Raw genomic sequence first — 21,014 nt, 5'->3', positions numbered from 1 at the left:
TTTGGGCCTCCAGATCTGTCATTAAAAATCTTTTTTTTCCAAGATGTATTTCTGTTTGTCTTAAATGTCCATAACTTCAAATGCTGGCTATTCAGTCCTACAGTTATGTTGCGTTACTTGCCTATTCACGCATTCATTACTGCTTATATAAGGTAAAATCGAAAACTTCTCAGAATCCTTACTGGGCTGGCATGTATATTGTGCTTTTTCAGTGTTATTGACCACTCAGAGCACTTTATACTACAAGCCCACATTCGTATTTCACATATACTCATACAGGACTTTATGCTGTGCACTTAAGCTCTTTATCTACCTTCCATTCACACCTACGGCCACTTTAGATTCACCACTGCACTTCTTTGGGCTGTGGGAGGAAGCCAGAGGAAGCCCACACAGGCACAGGGAGAGCACGCAAACTCCACACAGAAAGGCCCCGGCCTACCTGGAGATTCGAATCCAAAATGTGGCCGATTTAATTCGATAATCTTCTCTTCCACCTCTGTATGTTTTCACTGCGCACGGCAGAGGCACACTGGCAAGGAAAGAGAACAGGGTTCCAGCAGTTTGGGCTTGACAAAGCTCCAGAGCTTCATATTAGTTCTCTCAGAATCTACACTTTGAGATGAATTCAGATCAACTGATATTGAGGAATAAACACACAACCAAACAGAAATCCAGACAATGATAAACCTAACCAGTGCAAAAATGAAAATAAGCCAATAAGCAAAACTAACTGCAGACTGATAACACAAAAAAATAAGCATATGATGTGTCACATATGCTGATCGGTCTATCACTACAAATACTTTGCTACCTATTAGTTTAGCTAGTTGTGTAGTGACACCAGATGGAGACATTTTTCAGCTGTATGTAAGCAGCCTCTGAATACCCATATCAAATCTACCCATGCAGCAGGACCATTTGTAATACAGCGCCGAGATGACATTGTCCCCGCAAGTGATAATTGGGATTGAATATAATTCAGCCTGCTTGTAGTAAGCCAGGATTACTGCTCTTTTTATATGTTAAGTAACTGTCTCACAGTTATAGAAGTAAATATAAATGTTGCCTTCCTGGCTTTAAAATAATAATAAGAGAAACACTTGATCAGTTTGCTTTCTTATCTTTTTCTGGCACACGTGGATATACAGCCTCACCTCTGCCGTGCCCCAGTGAGGTGTGACTGCTTGTATTAAAGCTGGGCGATAAAAGCGAGTGCTGAGGATGGAAGGGGAGGCACGGTGTCACTGCTGGCGTGATGTGTCCGCTGCAGCCGTGGTGGCACACTGACTCGGCTGATTACATTCGCAGTGTTGTGTGAATCCCCGGGGTAGATCCTTAACACGGGCAGCTGTGGAATGTCACTTTTCTGGATATACCAAAACAAACCTCCCCATCCTGCCTCCCCACAAATCACCCCCAACACTCCAGCATCACACGTGTTGGCAGCGTGACATCACAGTGGTGGAGACTCCTCCTATTATCATAGCGTGCTAAACAATCACAGGGGGCTACACAGTCACACACATGCCCACACATACACAGTAGCGAAGCACGCAGTGTGAGGGAGTGTATGTGGGGATGGATGATCATGCACATGGTTGGAGGAGCATGGATGGCTGGCTGACATGCAGGCCTGTTTTTACACAGTTGCATAACATACAGTTTTGCACTTTAGAAACATTAAATTTTAAATGCTCTTTTTTAATCCGTGGCTCACACAGATAACCATGTCATGTTCAGAAAGGCATCAATGACGCCTTTATTTATTTCTCCGCCTCCCTGCCTAAACCTCAGTAACCTGTGACAGACAGAAGCTGAGTGGGAGATGGAGAGCTAGAGTGGAGATGAGAAGGAGAGAGAGAGGAGCTCTTCTGTGCCATAGAGCATGCCAGGCCTTGCCCAGTCACTGCTTTTCATTTTGATAATTGACCGGCAACGCCAGAAATGTCCATCAGCTAATCCTCTTAGCTTTCATAATGCTGACTCTGTCACAGAAGCCCCTGTTTTAATGTAACGAGCAGCTAAGCCCAGAGCACAGGGCAGAATCGCCCAGGGGCAGAGAGGCCGCTCTGCCCTCTGGAGGCCACTAAGAGAGCTGCTTTCCACTCAACATGCACCTCCAATCTGCCGGTTGATGTCATATCATGAACCCATACCCAGGTTGACCACCCCTGTGCCTTTCACGCTGTAGTCACTGGCACCAAACTGCACTCAAAAAACAAGCATCTTGGTCGTGCATACCCATTCATCTGTGTGGATCGGAGGATGAATGAATTTAATCCCTTTTGAATTCCTGGTCTCTTCACTAAGCAGACCACTTAATGCCAATGACATCAATGTAATAATGTGAAACGGGGACAAATTTCTATGAAACCACACAATATTCAAACATAACATAAGGCACAAAAATCCCATGATATCCTGCTCTAAAAATGGAACTGTCACTCAGCCCAAATGGACATTGTGATGACATTCTACTGGTTTTGAGATTAAGCATGGGTTCTAAATAACCAGCAATCATGGCTAAAACTAGACATCTGAAAGATTTGGAAAAATTTTATGCACCTTTGTACCTATACTCTAAGACTCTAAGATAAAGACATTACCAGATTCAGGACATTTAAAATTTTGTATTTTTTTTTGGTAAGAACTTGTGACATAAATACACCCATAGGAAACATTATCATGTACATCTGTTCAGCTGTTAAAAACTCTAATCAGCCAATCACATGGTGGCAACTCAGGGCATTTAGGCACATAGACACGGTCCAGACAGCTTAAAGTGAGCATCAGAATTGGGAAGAAAGGTGATTTAAGTGACTTTGGGTGTGGCATGGTTGGTGGTGCCAAGCCAACTGGTCTGGGTATTTCAGAAACTGCTGATCTACTTTCTGATCTGATTTCTTCCATTCAACTCTCCACCACAATGGGAAAGACCAAAGAGCTGTCAAGTCTTGGCATACATCAGGGACAAGCCTGTAGACCTGCACGGGGTTGGAATGGTCTACAAGACCATCAGCAAGAAGCTTTGTGAGAAGGTGAAAACTGTTGGTGTGATTATTCAGTAATGGAAAAAATATGAAAGGTGTTGGATCAGCCCAGAACTACATGTGAGGAGCTTGTTAATGATCTGAAGGCTGTTGGAGCCACAGTCACCAAGAACACCATAGGTAAGACACCACACAGTAATGAATTGAAATTTTGTGGCACCTGCAGCCCCCCCCCCCCCCCCCCCCCCTCCCCCGAAGGAAGCACATGTAAGTTTGCCAGTATATGATTCAGAGAAGGTTTGTCAGAAAGTGCTATGGTCAGATGAAGCCAAAATTGAGCTCTACGGCATCAGCTCAACCCACTGTATTTGGAAGAACAGAAACACTGAATTTGACCCAAAGAACACCATCCCCACAGTCAAGCACAGAGGTGGAAACACTATGCTTTGGGGCAGTTTTTCTGTTAAGGGTACAGAATGACAGAATGGATGAGGCTATAAAATCTTGAGAGCTTTTTCCCTCAGCCAGAACACTGAAGATGGGTCATGGATGGTTATTACAACACGACAATATCCCAAAACATACCACCAAGGCAACCAAGGAGAGGCTAAAGAAGAAGCACATTGAGGTCATGGAGTGGCCTAGCCAGTATCCAGCTCAGGCCTAGAAAGTCTGTGTAGGGAGCTGAAACTTCGAGCTGCTAAGCAGCAGCCAAGAAACCTAAAGGATTTAGAAAGTTTCTGTAATGATGAATGGGCCAAAATCCCTTCTGAGTTTGTAGAAATGTCTAGTTGCCAACAAGAGTTTCTCCACCAAATACTAAGGCTTGTTTTGCTTCGAAATCAAATACTTATTTCACTCATTTTTTTCTGGATTGTTGGTTCATATTCTGTCTCTCTTCATTAAAATTAAACTACTATAAAAATGTAATTTTCTATATATATCTGTCAAGAGACTATTGATGTATGTGATTCAAATGCAATATTTAAGAAAGTGAAACGTTAAAATATTGTTCTGGGGGATTCCAGAGGAATTATGCAATTGCAGAAAACACATTTATTGAGAGAAATTAATTATTTTTTAAGGAAATCTGAAATTATGCAGTCAGTTTCAATACTGCTGCTGGCTCATAATGGGTTTTTTTTGTTATAATGGGCTGTAAAAAATACAGGTGAAGGATTTGCTATCCTCTAATGAAACAGAACATGTCCTATCAACAGCTACAGAGTGTTACAAAAAAGAAATAAAGAAATAAATAAATCAGTTTTTAAACATTATGGGAATTTTAGCACCGCTGTTTGAACATTGTGGAGAGGTTAAAATTATCATCTATTTGGCAATATAAGCAGCTGCCACTCGTCTTTGCTGCCAGTTTTTCACAGTGGTCAACAACAACCACAAAATTTCCCTGATGGCCAAAAAACTATTTTTCCACACACCAGGATGATAAAAAACAGCTAGAGATTTCTAAACAAGGTTGTTTTTTCCCCTCTATTATGAAGCTTTAATCACATTTGTATAACCTCCACAGAGCTTACAATAATCAGCTGTATTTCTGTAAAATATAAAACTCTTTGAGCTGAGCATGAACCCACAGCTGGGCCAGGAGGGGAAGGAAATGTGCATATGTAGTGGTGTGAAGGAAAACTTTTTTTTGGCTCACTTCCCAGGAGAGCAATTTCACTGTATTGAGTGGGTGTCATCTTCGGGTTTGGTAGTTACTACTTATCACATCCCCAGTTTAGAGTTGGACAGAAACAAGGCAGATTTTGCAGGTGGTGTGACTCAATGTGGATTTTCTTTTGAAACCTTTCGCTAATCCTGTGGCATTATTCATATATTTAATAAAGTGAATCACAGAACTGATAGGAAAGGAGTACAACTAGAGAAACATGAGGGAAAAAACTCAACTGGGGTTGAGTTGTCACACATAATCAGGCACGCTCCTACATGTGAAGTGGCTGTGTTCATTGCTAGGTAGCTTAAAGCTACGAGTGCTCCAATTTGCATGAATGCTACAAGGTTAAAATTAGCTTCTGCTTCTGAACACACCTTAAGAATTTCCTGACTTACAAGAAGTTGCTGCGCCTGCCTGCGGTTCCTCTATACCAGTTACCAGTGAAACAAGGTCTTCTACAGACTGCTGCATTATGAGCTTTTTGTAATCTAGGTTTTATGTTTTATGGGTGGCGTACTGATGAATTAATCATCAGTAAAAGTGTAGAGAAATGTTTAAAATACTAAGAAATTAGTGCTCTCACAGATGAGCTGTTCTCATCTTTCATCTAATAGAAATTGCTCCAGTAGATGAGCACTCTCTTCTCCTTGGCTTGATGTCTTGGGGAAATGCTCCCGAAAGGTCAAATGCTAGAATGTTTTCTATCCTCCAAAAGTCTTTTTCTCAAAAACAGATGTTGCAAAAGGGTAGGTGGGGTTGATCATGGGGTCACACTTTATCCAGATTAATGAAATATAGCGTATAATTTCCTGTTGAACTACAACTTCCTAAGATCGTAACGTTTCGGATTATGTATAGATTAAACAAACGAGGTATTATGTGTTATGTTAATTATTGAGCTTTAGAGGTGTCAACAGGTGTATTTTTTTTAAACTTTTTTCAAATTTTGAATAATTCCTTTAAATAAAAATGCACAGAATACGTTTTAAACAATATTTGCAATCTTAAACTAGCTTGTAAAAGGTTTGTGTTTGCCTTAGAAGTTCTTTTATTTCATTTCCTCCCCCCTTACTCTGTCTTTTAAACTCTCTTCTTAATTCCTCTTCAAGCTCTTGCCTTTTCCCTCCATCTCTTTCCTAATTCCTCCCTTCATGGGTAATCCCTGTGCATCTTCCTGTGTTAATGGTCACTCCAGTAAAGGAACCACTCATGCCCACCCACTCTTTAAAATAAACATACATCCCGTTAAACAGAAATCCTGAATTACACCATTACAGCGGTGATCCTCTAATGCACCCTGCTCTTCACACTCATCCACACAGCAGGAAAGCTCACAAGCACAAATCCACGATGGCTCTTGCTGCCAGATTATCCACAGTCCACAATGCTGCAGCTGCTATGTTGCCTTTCTGATAAAACAATGTGTTTTGTGGGGTGCATTCATAGCCGGGACTGATCCTGGCTGAGTCCCTGGCATAGACATGTGGATGACTTAATGATCATGTGTGTGTGAGTCAATATTTAGGTCAGATCACATGAGATTGTTTTGCTTGGTTTGGGTATAAACAGTTCATTCTTCTCTTCCTGGAGGAAAAACAAACCTGACCAGTTGCTTGTCTGTAACTTAAGGCATTACAGGCAATAGGATCAGGCAATGTGCTCTTGGGTGAAGGCGGTATCAGCCTCTTAGCAAAACTGCATTCAGCCTGACATGTGGTTCCAGCCAGTCAGCAGAATGCAACCTGGCTGGCCTGCTCTTTCCACTCAGCACATCAGAGGGAAGCGGCCTTATCTGATGTGACATGGCTGACACCACCTTTAGATCTGCGAGGAGACCCTGCTGATGATTAATTCGAGTTCTGTAAACATGATGAAGATTAGCTGCCTGTGTTTACCACCGCAGACGCCTCTCCTAACTCTCCAGCATGCCACAGGGCCGTGTAATAAGGTTGAATCATCTGCAGTGAATGATGGTGATGTGAAAACTAGTAGAGGCCAGACCAAGGAGTACGAATCCAGAGAAGTGACTCAGCACTGCCAACAGTTTATCTTTAAGCAGCTCAGTTTAGATGCCAGCGCTGTGAGTGGTGACCTGCAGATCTCGGTAAAATGTAAAGTCCCAATCATTCTGCTAGCTTTGCCTTGTATCGCAGCATAAGTGAGCATTTTGTGACTCAAAGAAAATGTTGAGTGTTCTGAAAAATAAAACTAGACCTGAGGCCTGACTGCCCACGGATCTACGGGGACTCGAGTGAAAAATGTAGATTATCTGATGATCAAAGCGATTCATTAGTCGCTCTCAGACAACAAGGAGAGGGAAACCAGAAAGCTTCCAGTACCAAACACCATGATGTCTGTTGCCTGCAGATTTAGGATATTCGCATGCAGATTGCTGTTTATAGAGATTAGGTCCATAATCACTTAACCAGTCTATAAAACTGGCCTCTGGATTATGTAATAATTCATGTGTCACCTAATTGTGACTGTACTGTCGTGCTGCATACAGTAATAATGAACAGATATGCAATCAATCACACTCCCACAAGCACCACATGGTGAGCCTTCTGCTCTCTTCAGGACAGTTTCCTGATGCCTTTTTGGCTTGATTTGCAATTCAGCCTTTGTTTCTGACATGTTGATCACCTAATGAAGCATATCAAGAGTATAAAATGTGATTCTAATCTCAAGAAAGCTTCTATCTGAGATGCACATGCTATTAAGACATCTCTGAAAAGGTTCAATGCTTGCAGGTTAAATAGGAAATTCCCTTTAAGGCTCAAGACTTGCTACCAAAGAGCTGATGGATTTAATTTTCCTGTCTTTTAACTGGCACGTAGTGGTTTGTGCAAGGAAACTGTAGTACTCAAGAAAAGTTACAGCACTCAAACTGCTGCAGCAGGCCAACAAATCCTGGCTCTGATCCTCTTTTTTTGCGCTCAAGCTTAAAAAACCAAATCTTACAATTCCCACAATTAAACCGTATCTTTTGTTAAAGCCCACCAATACCCAGAGTCTCTCCATACCCAAGTCTGTGAAACAAGCTTATAAGTATAATAGACTAAATTGGAAATGTTTGCAAACATACCATGAAGTCCAAAAGCCATGGAGGGCTCCTTTAAATGTGCTTTTTTCATCAAAAAGCACATTCTGTGCCACGTGCCTGCTTATGAATAATAAAAAGTTGACATTAACAACTCCTACACATTGTCCTCCTACACAGTGCCTATAACTTTTTTTGTCCAATATGGAGGTGTGCAGGGTGATGAAATTACACAGCAGGGAAATCTACTGGCTCACTGACTTTATTGCACGCACCCTCCACCTCCAGCTCCAAGTGAATGAAGTAAATGAACTCACCCTCACTTGTCCTCTGTTTCAGGAATGCTTCCTGCATTAATATAGTTGTTATACCCTGTGTCTGCAACTCTGATGCTATCTTCGCAGAATGAATGAGCTGCTTGCTTCGTCTGACATAACCTCTGTGGTCAGCCTGAATGGTAATCTCCACTCTTCCTGGCAAGGCGAAAAGGTTGCTCTTTGCGTGCCTACCCACAGACAGAAAAGAATAATAACGTTATTTATGTGCAGCTCATTATAAAAGGTTAAGTCTCTCTCAGATTTAGCCAACCTTTTTCCTTTAGCCACTGTCTGCAGAACTGCAGAACTGCAATACCTTGATCCAATTTCATGCAGCCCTGATCCTTAAAGGAATAAAACTTTTTCAACAAGTTGAGAAGGGACTGAAAAGATGAAGCTGTTTTGATGTAAACTGCAGAATGGATAACATTAAGAACATAAAGGCCATAAGTGACACATTTAATTAATTTAAGGTATTACAGTAATAGTATAGTAGTAGTCAAACAATGAACATCTTGAATTAAAAGTATTCTAGTGCAACACCTTAAATTTCAGCATCAAATTAAATGTTTACAGTTGATCCCTGACCTGAGTTTTAACTCAGAAGCACCTTACAACCTGTTCTGCTCATAACCAATCACATATAAGTCTCAGGATATACATCTATTCATCTGTATCTGTGCCTCAAAATAGCAAACATTTTAAAATAAGAGGGATTTTGTATACCACTCTTTGTTAATGGAGCAGGGCGGCTTGGTGGTTAGCCTTCCTGTTGTTGCCTCACAACAGGAAGGTCCTGGGTTCTAACCTGGGTACGGGCTTGCTGAAGCTGAGCTCAGCTAAAAGCTCTAAAGCCCATGGTAGTCAGACGAGCAGACGGTATAATGAGATTAATAGAGGAGGAGGATCTCAGAGTATGGGAATGAGCGGGTGCAAGGTTAAGGAGAGACTTTAAAGCAAGAATCAGATTCTTAAAATTAATGTGGTATTTTACAGGAAGCTGGTGTTGAGGGATAGGAGTATTATGTCCTGTGGAAGGGATTCTGGTAACGAGCCGCATTTTGAAACATTTGAAGTATATGGGTATGTTTGTTTGGTAAGCTAGAGAGGGTAGAATTAAAATGTACCCTGAACATTGTTAGCTGTAAAAAATGGATGTAGACAACTAATATTACGTAAATGGAAGTGCGAAAACTTCCATTTACGTACATTACATTTGTCTAAACAGTTTTAGTTCTTACCACAAAAAAACCCAACACTTTTTTGTCACTATTTAATTTGAGGAAATTAGCAAATAACCACATTTCAAGTTCAAGTAAACAAACCGTGGAGAGAACAAGGTGGAAGAGTAGAGCTTAGTGGACAGATGACGTTGTGGGTCATCAGTGTAAGAATGAAAATGTGACTTTCCTAAAAATATGACTATATGAGAGGTAGAAGATAATAATTATAAATATAAGGAGACCTAAGACAGAGCCCTGGGGAACACCACTGACAACTGGACAGACACACAAGTCTGAGTCTGCTGCAGCTCATCTGCATGAAATCCTGTTGCATTAATTATAACCACGTCATTTAGTAATGTGAAGAAAAACAACAACAGTGGTTTGGATTATGTACAGTTCTGTATGTACAGATGTAGGTTGTGGTTTCCGGTGTCTGTGTGGCAAATAGAAAGGTTCAGCTAGCAACATGATCACGGAGATTTATGACCTACAGCCAGTGTTCATCTTCAGGGTAGCTGAATGTTAAATAAAATAACATTGTCTTTACAATGAAGCATGAATAGGGACATGGTGCAGCATGAGGAATAGCGTTTTTCTAAACATACCATTTACTATACATTACTTTGATACATTTTACAATTTGCTGTTTATAGAGATTACAATAGGACCATTAAAACAACAGTATAATGGAACACAAACAGGTAATAGTATCACACTTTAATGCTCATATTCTATAATATTTTTTACAGCAAGAAACTATTGTTGTTATTGGAGAAACTATAAATCTGGCTTCTAGCACTTTACTGCTATTTAACAGGACAAATAGTTTCTGTGCAGGTTTTACTCTCAAGTCAGAAGCCACCTACGGTACACCACTTTGACCTATTATGTGTTATGTAATAGTTTTCAAAAGAAAATGAAATTAATTTATCTTGCCAGGGAAGAAATACACACAACTGATCGTTTTGCTTTTTGTTAGGTCCTATTGTCCCCCATTGCACCCATTTTAAGGCAGTGTATCGTAATGTTTGTCACTGATGTTGTCTGTCTGGGGTTGACAGTGCTGCCTTTTGTTGTCGAAAGCGCTAAGGGTGGGTTTTCATGTCCTCGAAGATGAAGAGAGCAGTACACAAGATGACTGCTGCCTCCAGAATACACAGATTAGACTCTCTGTTGCTCGTCTCCGGCTTGTTTACTCTTCACACCTGAACAGGCATACAAATAAACCTGCGGTGCAGCCACCGAATGTTCAACACTCATGATGAATATTTTATTTTTCCTGCAGCTGGATGAGAAGCTTTCGCAAAAAGTAGAATCAGCAGGTCTCCAGAGATAATTTGGCTCTGTATGTGTGCACGCACACCAAGCTTGTACACAACCAGCCGTTGGCTAAAGTGAGCTCGGCAATAATTCAGGTTCAGAGGGAAAAAAAACGTTCAAAGCTTGGGATATTTCTCCATCCATCTGTCTACTAGCTTCAGTTGATTGGTAAAATATTAGTTACAATGCCAGCAGTGCATTAATGGAAGGAGTCCAGCTTCTTCCTTTGGCTCAGTGTCACCTGGTTATCACGATCCATCACACAGGCACGAATTCGCTTATCAGCTTACAAATGGTGTCCACCATTTACACTATGTGCTTTATTTTATAGTACAACTGGCATTGTCTTTTTTTATATACATATATAAAAATGGGGAGGGTACATGTGATTTTATTTAGCCTATAGCTGGAAAACTTATGAAGTATGTGAAAACAAAACTTTCTGCTCCTGATAAATAAAATAAAAACGATGAAATGAAAAACAAAACAAACTGTGGGCTGCTGTTTCCATGTTGGCCCTCATGTGGGCAGACTCTTGCTCGGCATGTTCTTCCCACACTTGTTCTGAGCTATCTCACTAACCTTCTGATATATAATAGCTGGATGGTGCTGAACACCATGCTAGTGGCTAGTGGTGCAGCTGCTAGTCTCTGTCGATTCCTGTGCTTACCATTTACTCACCTGCCTGCCCACTCGTCACTGTTTCTCATCTAGCTGCTTTGGAATTCTGCCTGCCCGTCGGTTACTCCTCCAGGGCTCAAGTAAGGTCACTGAAACAGTTCACAAAAATTACAAGATCTCACTAAACTCACCTTCACCACATCTCTCCACTCTGACAGTGTTCCTGGTTGCGTTCAAGCTATAAGACTGTAAATCACTGTAAAACTGCTGCCGGTGTGCTGTGTCTGAATTTTCAGTCCAAATATGACAACCACCTCAGTTAGCTTGTTCATGACAATACAATTGGAAGAAGACTGAAAAAGTATGACTTGGTCAGAAGGGTTGCCAGGAGAAAACATCTGCTCTCTTCAAAGAACAGCACAGCCTGGGTTTGCAAAACTACCTTTGACCAAAATAAACAGGAAGATTGATTTGGAGATATCCATCCAGACCCATAATTCTGCACAGACCACAACCTGACTGAAACGCTGTAGTGCTGTGCATAAACGAATGCCTCCAAACCTCAATGAACTGAAATGTTGGTGCAACGTGGCCATGATTAATTCAAGCTATTATTGCTAGATGTGGTTCTACAAGCTATTTAATGGTATACTTAGTTTTTCAAAGCTCTGCACAGATCACTTCTCAACAAAAGTTCCTCAGTGTCTGAAATGTATGAGACAGCAGATAAATGTTCGCTGCTGGTGTCACCATTATAACACAGAAAATGAAAGGGAATTTTGCCTTCTAATATGTAAAAAGGAACAGGAATGCAAACTTAAAAGTCCTGGTTTAGTTATGCTAAAACTTCTGAAATGCTGTGACACCAGTAGAGAGGAGTCATAAAGACAGCTAAACTGATTCCATCATGCAAGTCTTGTTTGATGGCAATACCTAACATTACCAAGTAAAAGATACTGTTCTTACCTGCTGAGACTCCGACAATACAGCATTTAAATATGTTGTAATGGCCAAAAAATGTAGTTCTTTGTAAAGTTGCTTTTGCCTTTAAAGTGCTAAGAAAAAGTAACAAAATAAAAGAAGGCTTAATAACAGGATAAGTGGGAACATTTCTAACTCACGTGTGGTGAGGTTAACTTTCAACCTGAAAACTACTTCCTGTGTATCTCTGTGCCTAATTGACATAATGGGACTAGGGTAACTTCAATTCAGTTAATTTGTTATATTTTCTTCAGTTTAATTTGATTTATATAGTGCCAGATTACAACAGTCATCCCAAAGCCCTTTACTCTGTGAAGTAAAAATCCTACAATGTCAGAGAGAAAAAACCCAAAGAATCCAATGTGACACTTTGGGACTATGGGGAGAAAAACTTTTTTTATAGGAATAAACCTAATTTCCCCCGTTAAATCTGATCCTAAACATTACAATCCCCATTTCCCACAGAAAGAGTATGATCTGAAATCAATTCTGACAGTTTTAAGAAAAGACATGCAACATGCACTGGTTAACTGGCACGTGCTGATGGTGCTTGATTTGAAGGCCTAATTAAATATGTTCACATGATGTAAAGTGATTCAGCTGTAATGCCCTTAAAGAGTGGATTTAATCACTGAATCAAACCAGTGAATAAACCACACGAGTCATCGCAGCAGTAACGGAGTTGGAAGCCTAAATGAGCAACGCTGAGTCAGACTGCAATTGTTGTGCAACACTGTAAACACACTTGACATCAAGTCATTAGTGATCTGCAGAGCAAGGACATGACACACGCCTGGCATTAATATCAAAGCCAATTTTTCACTATCTCTCCGTGGCTAAAACCACAGTTCACACACGTTATTATCTCTGCTGCAGATCAGGGGGCAATCGCTGGGTCCTGTAGAAGGCAAAGGAAGCCATATGTATGTTTCACCGAGGCAGGGAGTGTACAGCAGTGGCTAAATCTCTGTAAGCAGGCCCTGGCGCTGCTCCCCGATTGCCTGCCTGCTGTGCGGGCAGGGGCCTGAAGGGGACTAATCCCTTGGCATGGGCATGAGTCGCACATGTTGATGTGTACGGGTGCATGCAGAAGACCCAAGCTGCAGGATAAAGACAAGACCTGGCAACAGATTCAGAAAGCCCCAACTAATAACCTTCGATCGCCTTCCATGCTTAACTAGCACCCTTCACGCATCTTGGATGCTTCTTGGAGATGACGTGAATTGTTTTTGGAATATGGCCTCGTACTGTATGGACAGGACAGTCCTGGTCTTACATAACTCTTGTCTGCTGGAGACTGTGCCTGACTGCGAGGTCTTTGACTATTACATGTGGCTCAGTTTTTGCTTAAGTGGGCAGCCGTGGTGATGGTAAAAAGTTGACATGCTGTTTCAGCCCTGTCAACCTGTGCATTTTGATGGCTTTGAGAGTGCAGCAGCTTTCCTGTCTGTTATCTTGGCAGCTAAGGTGACCTGCAGCAGGCCTGGAGGCAGCAGCTGGAGCAGACTGTGCTCTGTAGTCTCACAAGTCCTCCAACAAGAGTGTGCTGTTTATAATTGGAGGGCAAGGTTGCACTTGAGTGTTAATGAAACAGTGGTTATTATCTTTCTAGCAATAAACACCATTGCCCTGCTTATGCTTGTATGGCAAAAAGAAAGCTTGTGCCACCAGGGTTAGCCAAGCTTATAGTGTACATAACCTTTTACAGTGACAACATTTAATTAAAGATACAGATTAAGCTTTTATTCACTGTGTACTAGACCTAGGTTGCTGTGTCTCACTGCTATCAGGCTTTATGTTAAGCTCGTCATCTCAACTGACTTTATTATTTCACTATTTCTCAAAGTGTGGGGCTGTCTATTTCAATTTTTTCTACATGTTCATGGAATCATCATCAGCTTCAAATTCAAAGTAAATTAAACATTTAGCTGTGGGAAGCGACTCAATTATTCTAGGAGCAGTCTATAAATACAACTGGAAGGCTCTTCATTAGTGCAAACAGCAGGGTGGCTCACCAACACAACCTCAAAGTTGAATATATTAATGAGAGTTTAAACTTTTGAGCCAATAACTTTGAATTTCGCTTTTCTTTGAGCTGCGTGTGACAACATAAGTTATAATATCTGGATAATAATTTGGTGCACTATCCTAACCACAGCATTAAATACCTTTAGATTTAAATCTTGAGTCAACACAGATGCCCTATATGCAAGACTGCTAACTATCAAAGAGCAATGATCTTCAGTGAGTGCTTTATGCCTTGCCTTCACTGTAAGCTGAATTCCAGTTCACTTCCAAATTTGTCATTTAGTTTGATTTTTGGTTTATTTTGTATTTTTTGTATGCTAGGGATAAAACCACAAACGTCACAGTTATTAATTTTGCTGGTTTGCAGGTCAGACCTGCTATGCCTCCTGAGCTACTGGCTCTGTCTAGATGTACTAGCTACATCTAGACAGAACAAGAGGTAAAGAAGAGCTTTGAAATGTCCCTCAAGAAGCCTGGAGAACTATTCCCAAAGAATACCTAAAGAAAGCCTACCTACAAGAGTTCAGGCTGTGTTTTCTTATATATACTGTATTTTCATTTATATTTACACATTTCGAGAAAATCCTTCACCTATTTCCCATTCTTTTAATAAAATATAAAGATATGAGGGGTAGCTCAATACTTATGCACAGTGCTGTACATGTGAATGCTCCCCATATTTATGAGAAGCAAAAACCGTTATGGGTGTTTTGGGCACAAAAGCAAGTTTAAAAAAATAAGAATTTATTCTGTATTTGTGGATGTTTGAGAGAAAGAAGCAGAAGATCCATCACCTCACTTATTCAGGGTGGTGTCAAAATGAGGACAGCAGGTGACTTGCAGGGCAGTTATTAAAGGGGCTGTGCCAGGGACCCAGAAGATATTAGATTTGGTTTCATAACACAGCAGTGTTGGGATAGGATAGGGGTTTTCTGTGTAGGCTTTCTTTTAAACAGTATGATTGGGCTTGCCTACTCGACGGTCAAATAATGTAAGAGATCGCGTGAGTTTGGAGTTCCGCGTGATCAATCAGCAGCTTCCCGTTGTTTCTAAAGTGGACAGTGAAGGAGGAAGATTTTTTCCCCCACTGGCTGTTTGCACATGCAGTACTCAGGAAAGTTAAAGGAGCACGGTCTCGATGGAGGGGATGAAGGGCACAGAGTAGGAGGGAAGCTGATGGTCCTCTCTCATTATCAGCACGGTTTTCCTGCACTGAGGAGGACTTCATGCGGAAGGGGAGGCGCCCAAGCGAGGCGAGCGGCACGACTGCTGCCTGAATTTAACAATTAACCTTGATGAACACTGATTGCTTTCACTTAACAGGCGCAGGTGCGTGTGGTTTGCAAAACGGCGCAGCTGAGCGATTCCACATTTGTGACTGAACACTGACGCATTTTATGCTAAACACAGAAACTACAGGCTGCCACGGATAGATAATAGCAATTGCAGCTGATTTTTTCCCCCTCTTTCCACGGGACAGGATGCAGGTTGCAATAGGAACCCATCCGACACACGTCCTTTTGCAGAATCCGAATTCAGGGGCGCCACTGAACTGATTTGGAGACATATATCGGAATTTGACCGCCTTGTCATTGTCCATTCACCAGTCCCGGGCAGCTGAACGGCATCATCTCAGCATCCGAGACAAGAAGGGGGGAAAACCTTCCGCTTTACTACTCTCCATTTGCGCACTGGACGGCTTGAAATGAGGGTCACATCCCGGTTGTGTTCCGTGTGAAGAGGCAAGCGAGGTGGCAGTTTCTTCGGCTCAAGGACGCAAAAAGTGGCCGCCGGCCGAGGTGCGAAGCATGGAGCAGCACGACACTGACACCGCGACCCCCTCCAAAAAGACAATAATTGCGAAGATATTTAAAGTTCGCAAGAGGAGAGAGATGTTATTCGTGCAGGTCTGCTTTATCTGCAGTGTCCTGTTCGTAGCGTGGAGCATGTCGGCACTACTGACCAAGACAGGTGAGTGTGAAGGGATCCACCGGGGTGTAGAGAACAGAGGACGGAGCAGAGCTGCTCACAGATCTGCAGTGTAATCATGCACCCCGAAGATCTGTCACATGAGCACCATCAGGCTTCAGTAGCAAGGGCATGAGATCAAAATATGTATTTTTTTTCAGACCCTAAATGCGTATTTATTGCCTTTTATCATTTATTCATTCATTCATTCATACCCGTGTCGTTTCCATGGAAAAAGAATTTGGCATCCGCTGTTACCGACCCATCACACTCCCTAGAAAGTCGGCTTTAAATATAATTGCGGGACATTTGAGGGGGAAAAAAGAGAATCTGTTCAGGCGTATACACGCGTCTGTTTGACAGTATATGCCGCAGTGTGCGCGCCGTGGCATTGGCACGTTTTTGAAATTGAAAGCCAGGCTCATAATTACGGCACACGCGCACTCCATGCATAACGTGCACACTTCAGAAAACATTCCGACCCCAGTATGATCGCTTTTTGCATTTATGCCCTTTGTTCTCAGAAAATCCTCCCACCCTCCTTTTTTTTCCCTTCTTCTTCTTCTGGTGCCAGATGTATTGTCGATCACACTACATTAGCGCTCAGGATCGCCGTTAACGCTGGCATTATCACGTCTGCCCCTGGGCTTCACACACCATTGCTCACACTGGATCACGAGCATCATTACGCTCCCAGGTTCCACATGGCGATCGAGGGATGCCGATTTTTACGCAGAGGCCACTGATTATGACTTGGAGGGGAGGGGTGGAGGGTAAGCAGCGGGGATGCGTTATCTTGCCGGATGTTACAATATTCATAGTTAAAGTCTGAAGTGTGGGCTGAAACAAACCATTTAGATGGCTGCTTTTGTGCTACGCAAACACACAGACTCCAAGCTACATGCCCTCCCATTCACACATGTCAAAACTCCGCGCAAACACTGACACGCACAGCATCCCACACAGCCACACACGGTTATATAATCTAACCGCCAACCTTGACATTGTACTGGTGAAGAATATCCGACACACCACTGGGATCATGGGTTAACTAGATGGGAACACACCTTCAGGCCAGTACTGTTCACAAGGAGGGAACATCGAGACTGCATTCAGTGCCAAAGGGGATTTTGTTAGCTTTTTTTTTTTTTTTTTTTTTTTTTTTTTTTTTAATCGCAAAGGAGACTTGGTGCTCCATTCAGGACTTTTCACATGAAAGAAGCGGGATTGCTGTGCTTCTAACGCTGTAAGCCTCAGCGTCAGATCCTGTCTGAGATCTGTCCATCTGAAACCACTTAGTAATTCCCAGTGCTGAAAGCAGCTGTAAAGTCACCACAGCTCCTGCCTGCCTGTGGATCCCTAAAGACATATCAGGGAGTTTTATTAATTACGTTAAAAACAACAAGAGGCTTAAAAGATTATTCTGGAGCGATATCATACAGGCTGGTGCAAATCTCTTATCTCGAAAGACAGGCTCTGGGAGACAAAGTAAGCTCCCTTTGGTCACCAGTGGCTTCCCCTCTTTTCATTTAATCAAGTTTGCCTGACCTACACATTAACTGTCCACATGAAGGCATTTGACAGGAGGCTTCCTCTTGGGTTTCAGCCGTTTTGACAAGCAGCTGCATCCTTGGTGGTGGATAGTGGAATTTCAAGGTGACATGCTTGATGAAAGGGGGGTATGAAAAAGAAATTTCCTTTTAGAACGAGGAGACCCAAAGCTCAGCATAACTAAATCTGTCTAATTCAATAGCTGTGCCCTTTCTCATATTTCAACAATCACAACAGGGACCAGCATGCCTCATGTCACAGGAAAGTCTGTGTGCTTGCCATCCATTTGATTGATGGCAGTATAGGAGTGTGATGAAATACTGAATGCTCCAGATGGATGGGATTTGATGTACTACTCCTGAGTTACATCTTCATGAAGAGGGGTGGGGCGCAACATGTTGTGGTGTGTGTGTGTGTGTGTGTGGAAACCTCACATGGGCGAGTAGAGCAGGTGTTTTGAGAAGCAGGGCTGAGCTCTGATAGGTAGCTGCAGAGGGGCTGATTGTGCTGGATGCGTATGTCTGTGTGTGGGTGTAAATAACCCGGAGACATTTTTGACTAAAGGAATGTGAATAACCATAAGCATTGTGAGCTTGATGGATGGCTGTCCTTGGTCGATCTGCCTGGATAGAGGACATTACCACAGTGCTATTATTGTCTGCGTGCTCAGCTAGAAGTGAAGTTATGATCTTTTTTAATTCAATTGTATCCATTTTGGTTTTGCCTAAAGTAGCTGGATATCCCTAATTTTAGAGAATAATTTTATAAATCTGAGTTCACTTTACAGTACCGATCACAATGAATCTGTATTGACAATACACATGGTTTTCAAAAACCATGAATATCAACGCAGTGATGCACTAATGGCAGTTGTACTGTTTGTATGCTACACTACATTTTAAATTCAATTACAATAAGAAACAAGTTTATAGAAACATTTTTGGCTGATAACCTTATTGCTACTATTTTCTTGAATTTTCTGAACCTATTATAATGATTGTGACATCCTTAATTTACATGTTGTATGTACGTGCACAGAATGACAGATGTGCTTTTTCATATGTTATCCAACATAGTGTGTTTGAGAGGGTTAGCAGACCTGAGACAATCTGATAAATTGATTTTAAAGAAAATAAATCAAGTTTCATGTTGTGCAACTGATTTGGTGGGGCTAATGTTTGGAGACAAAAGAAAGTGGTAGGAAAAGATCATAGTAGGAGTTAAAATGAGTTAGTTTTAAGGTTATTGATTTTCCTGGTAGCCATGATAAATGTGGGTAGGGGACTATCATTAAGACACTCATTGTGGACTATTTGTTTAAAAAAACAAAAACAAAAGAGAACTCAAACTGCAGCCTCTTGTATTAGCATTTGATGTTTTGTGGCGGAGTTCATCCACCACAGTCATTTTGTATCAACTGGTTTTTATATCCCCCAACTTCCTCCTTTGCTCCTCTCATTTACTGCTGCAGCCAGGGATGGGTTTTCTTTCTTAAATGTTGTCTTTGGTTCATTTGACACTTTATCAGTAGCGGCATGGTTTTTTTTTTTTTTTTTTTTCTACACCCACTACTCATTTAGTCAAACTCTACAAACCTAGTGTACAGCGTCCAAGGCCACTACTGATAACTGATAAAAATTTTATATCATATCACAAAATCTTGACTGGATTCCTAAATAAGAATCGCTCAAGGCTGGAATGCTTTCTGGGTAATGGCTAACTAATTGATTTCTAGCAGCTCTAATGTAAAATCCTCTTTTAGCCACTCAAGATTCGTTGACCTCTTGACCCTGTAAATGTAAAAATAAACTGGCATCAAACATTAGTTTGGTGTAGTGCCTGAATAATGTGACAAACTTTTATACTGAACTGCAAATGTATTTCTTGACCTGCATGTTACCATCAAAGTGATCAACTTTAAAATTTTGAGAAGGAACAGGTGGAATTGTATTTAAAATGTAAAAATCTAATTTTTTAGCAGCTTGAGCTGTTTAAATAAGTAAAAAATGCTTCCTTATTGATCTCAGACCTACAAAGACAAATGAAGTGATTACTGGCTCATTTGCCTTTCAACCAATTTCTAATCAGCCTCTTGAATTCATGACATTTCCTATTAACAAACTAACAAGGATTAATCGGGGGGTACTGCCAACCTTAAAGAGCTTCAGAATGTCAGAACATGAAGATTTAAACACAGAGAATAAGACAATTAATCAAAACAGGTCAACTGGGAGAAGGCGATGTAGAATAAGCCAGCAATGTTGTGCAAAACAAAAGCTTGCATCCTTAGTTTATCCCACTGCCTCGATGTACTGATAGAATCATGTCTTCACTGTTTTCTTCTTTTCAGATGCTTGGCACTGAGAAAGCATGTTGAACTGCTTGTGCATATGCACATACATGCAGTTATCTTGTTTAGGCTTCCAAGAATCATTGGTCATAAGACTTAATAGTTGTGGTTAAGTGATTCCACACAACTGAAACTGCAAATTGTATTTAAATCTTATGCATACATTTCTAAAGGGTAAAATTCTCCAGGTCTACTGGAGTTTGTGTAAATCTGAAAGTTCAGCCTATTCATTAATACAACATTAAAAAGCAGTTCTTGGCATGAAATGTCCACATGTTTAGTGTCTGCAAACTTCAGACTCTTCATGTCCCTGATATCAAATTAAACCATGTTTATTTTAATGCGAGCATTGCTTGAAAAGAAATCAAGCAATAAGGGGAGAGGCAGAAGGGGAGTGTAACCATGCTGGTTAGTGAGACGGAACAGGTTGGAGCAGTGACTGGAGGGTTTTGGTCTTTTGGATTGGAGAACTGTAGGAAGCAGCTGCAGTTGCTTTGTGTACAGTCTGTTTGTCAAGTGCCTGCTGATCTTCAGGCTGTCTAACTCTACTGGATTGAAAGTGGCAAATAATTCTGTATCACTACATTGGAAATACAATCTAGCCAGGTAGAACTGTTTTACAATGGCAATTGGAAGAGGGTTGTGGTAGGAAAATGTGAAAAGCTAACCTGCACTTGGGTTGAAACTAACTGCTGATGCAGTTCTTGGCTCAGCAGTACTTCAGTGTCCTTTAGCTTTAAAATTTAGGCTAAATGGATGGTGCAAACTAGTTATCATAATACTAGAATTTCAAACTCAATGCTGAAACACTGGAAAAAATACTTTATACCATTTCAACACCATGGGGGAAAACAACTATTCTCCCATACTGTTATAAGCCATTAGTTGCCATGCTAATGATAACAGACTGCTAATATGGCTGTCAGGTAACAGTTGGCTAA

The 21,014-nt window shown here is 41.3% G+C and overlaps 1 protein-coding gene across 2 annotated transcripts in view; it reads left to right on the top strand.

Moving 5' to 3' along the window:
* Positions 1-16,012: 16,012 nt before the first annotated feature.
* The window catches only part of slc24a4b (solute carrier family 24 member 4b), a 30,230-nt gene continuing 25,228 nt past the window's right edge, over positions 16,013-21,014 (top strand). For both annotated transcript variants that reach the window (XM_085372125.1, XM_085372124.1), the window contains exon 1: positions 16,013-16,175. In XM_085372125.1, the coding sequence (XP_085228251.1) occupies positions 16,013-16,175 (163 nt within the window). The remainder of the gene's footprint in view (positions 16,176-21,014) is intronic.

This window comes from Diplotaxodon limnothrissa, linkage group LG15 (assembly GCF_057381915.1).
Source record: "Diplotaxodon limnothrissa isolate DT_005_m linkage group LG15, D_limnothrissa_male_GT1.1, whole genome shotgun sequence".
Taxonomy (NCBI): domain Eukaryota; kingdom Metazoa; phylum Chordata; class Actinopteri; order Cichliformes; family Cichlidae; genus Diplotaxodon; species Diplotaxodon limnothrissa.
The sequence above is the reverse complement of the archived record's forward strand: the minus strand, read 5'-3'. Positions and strand labels throughout refer to the sequence as shown.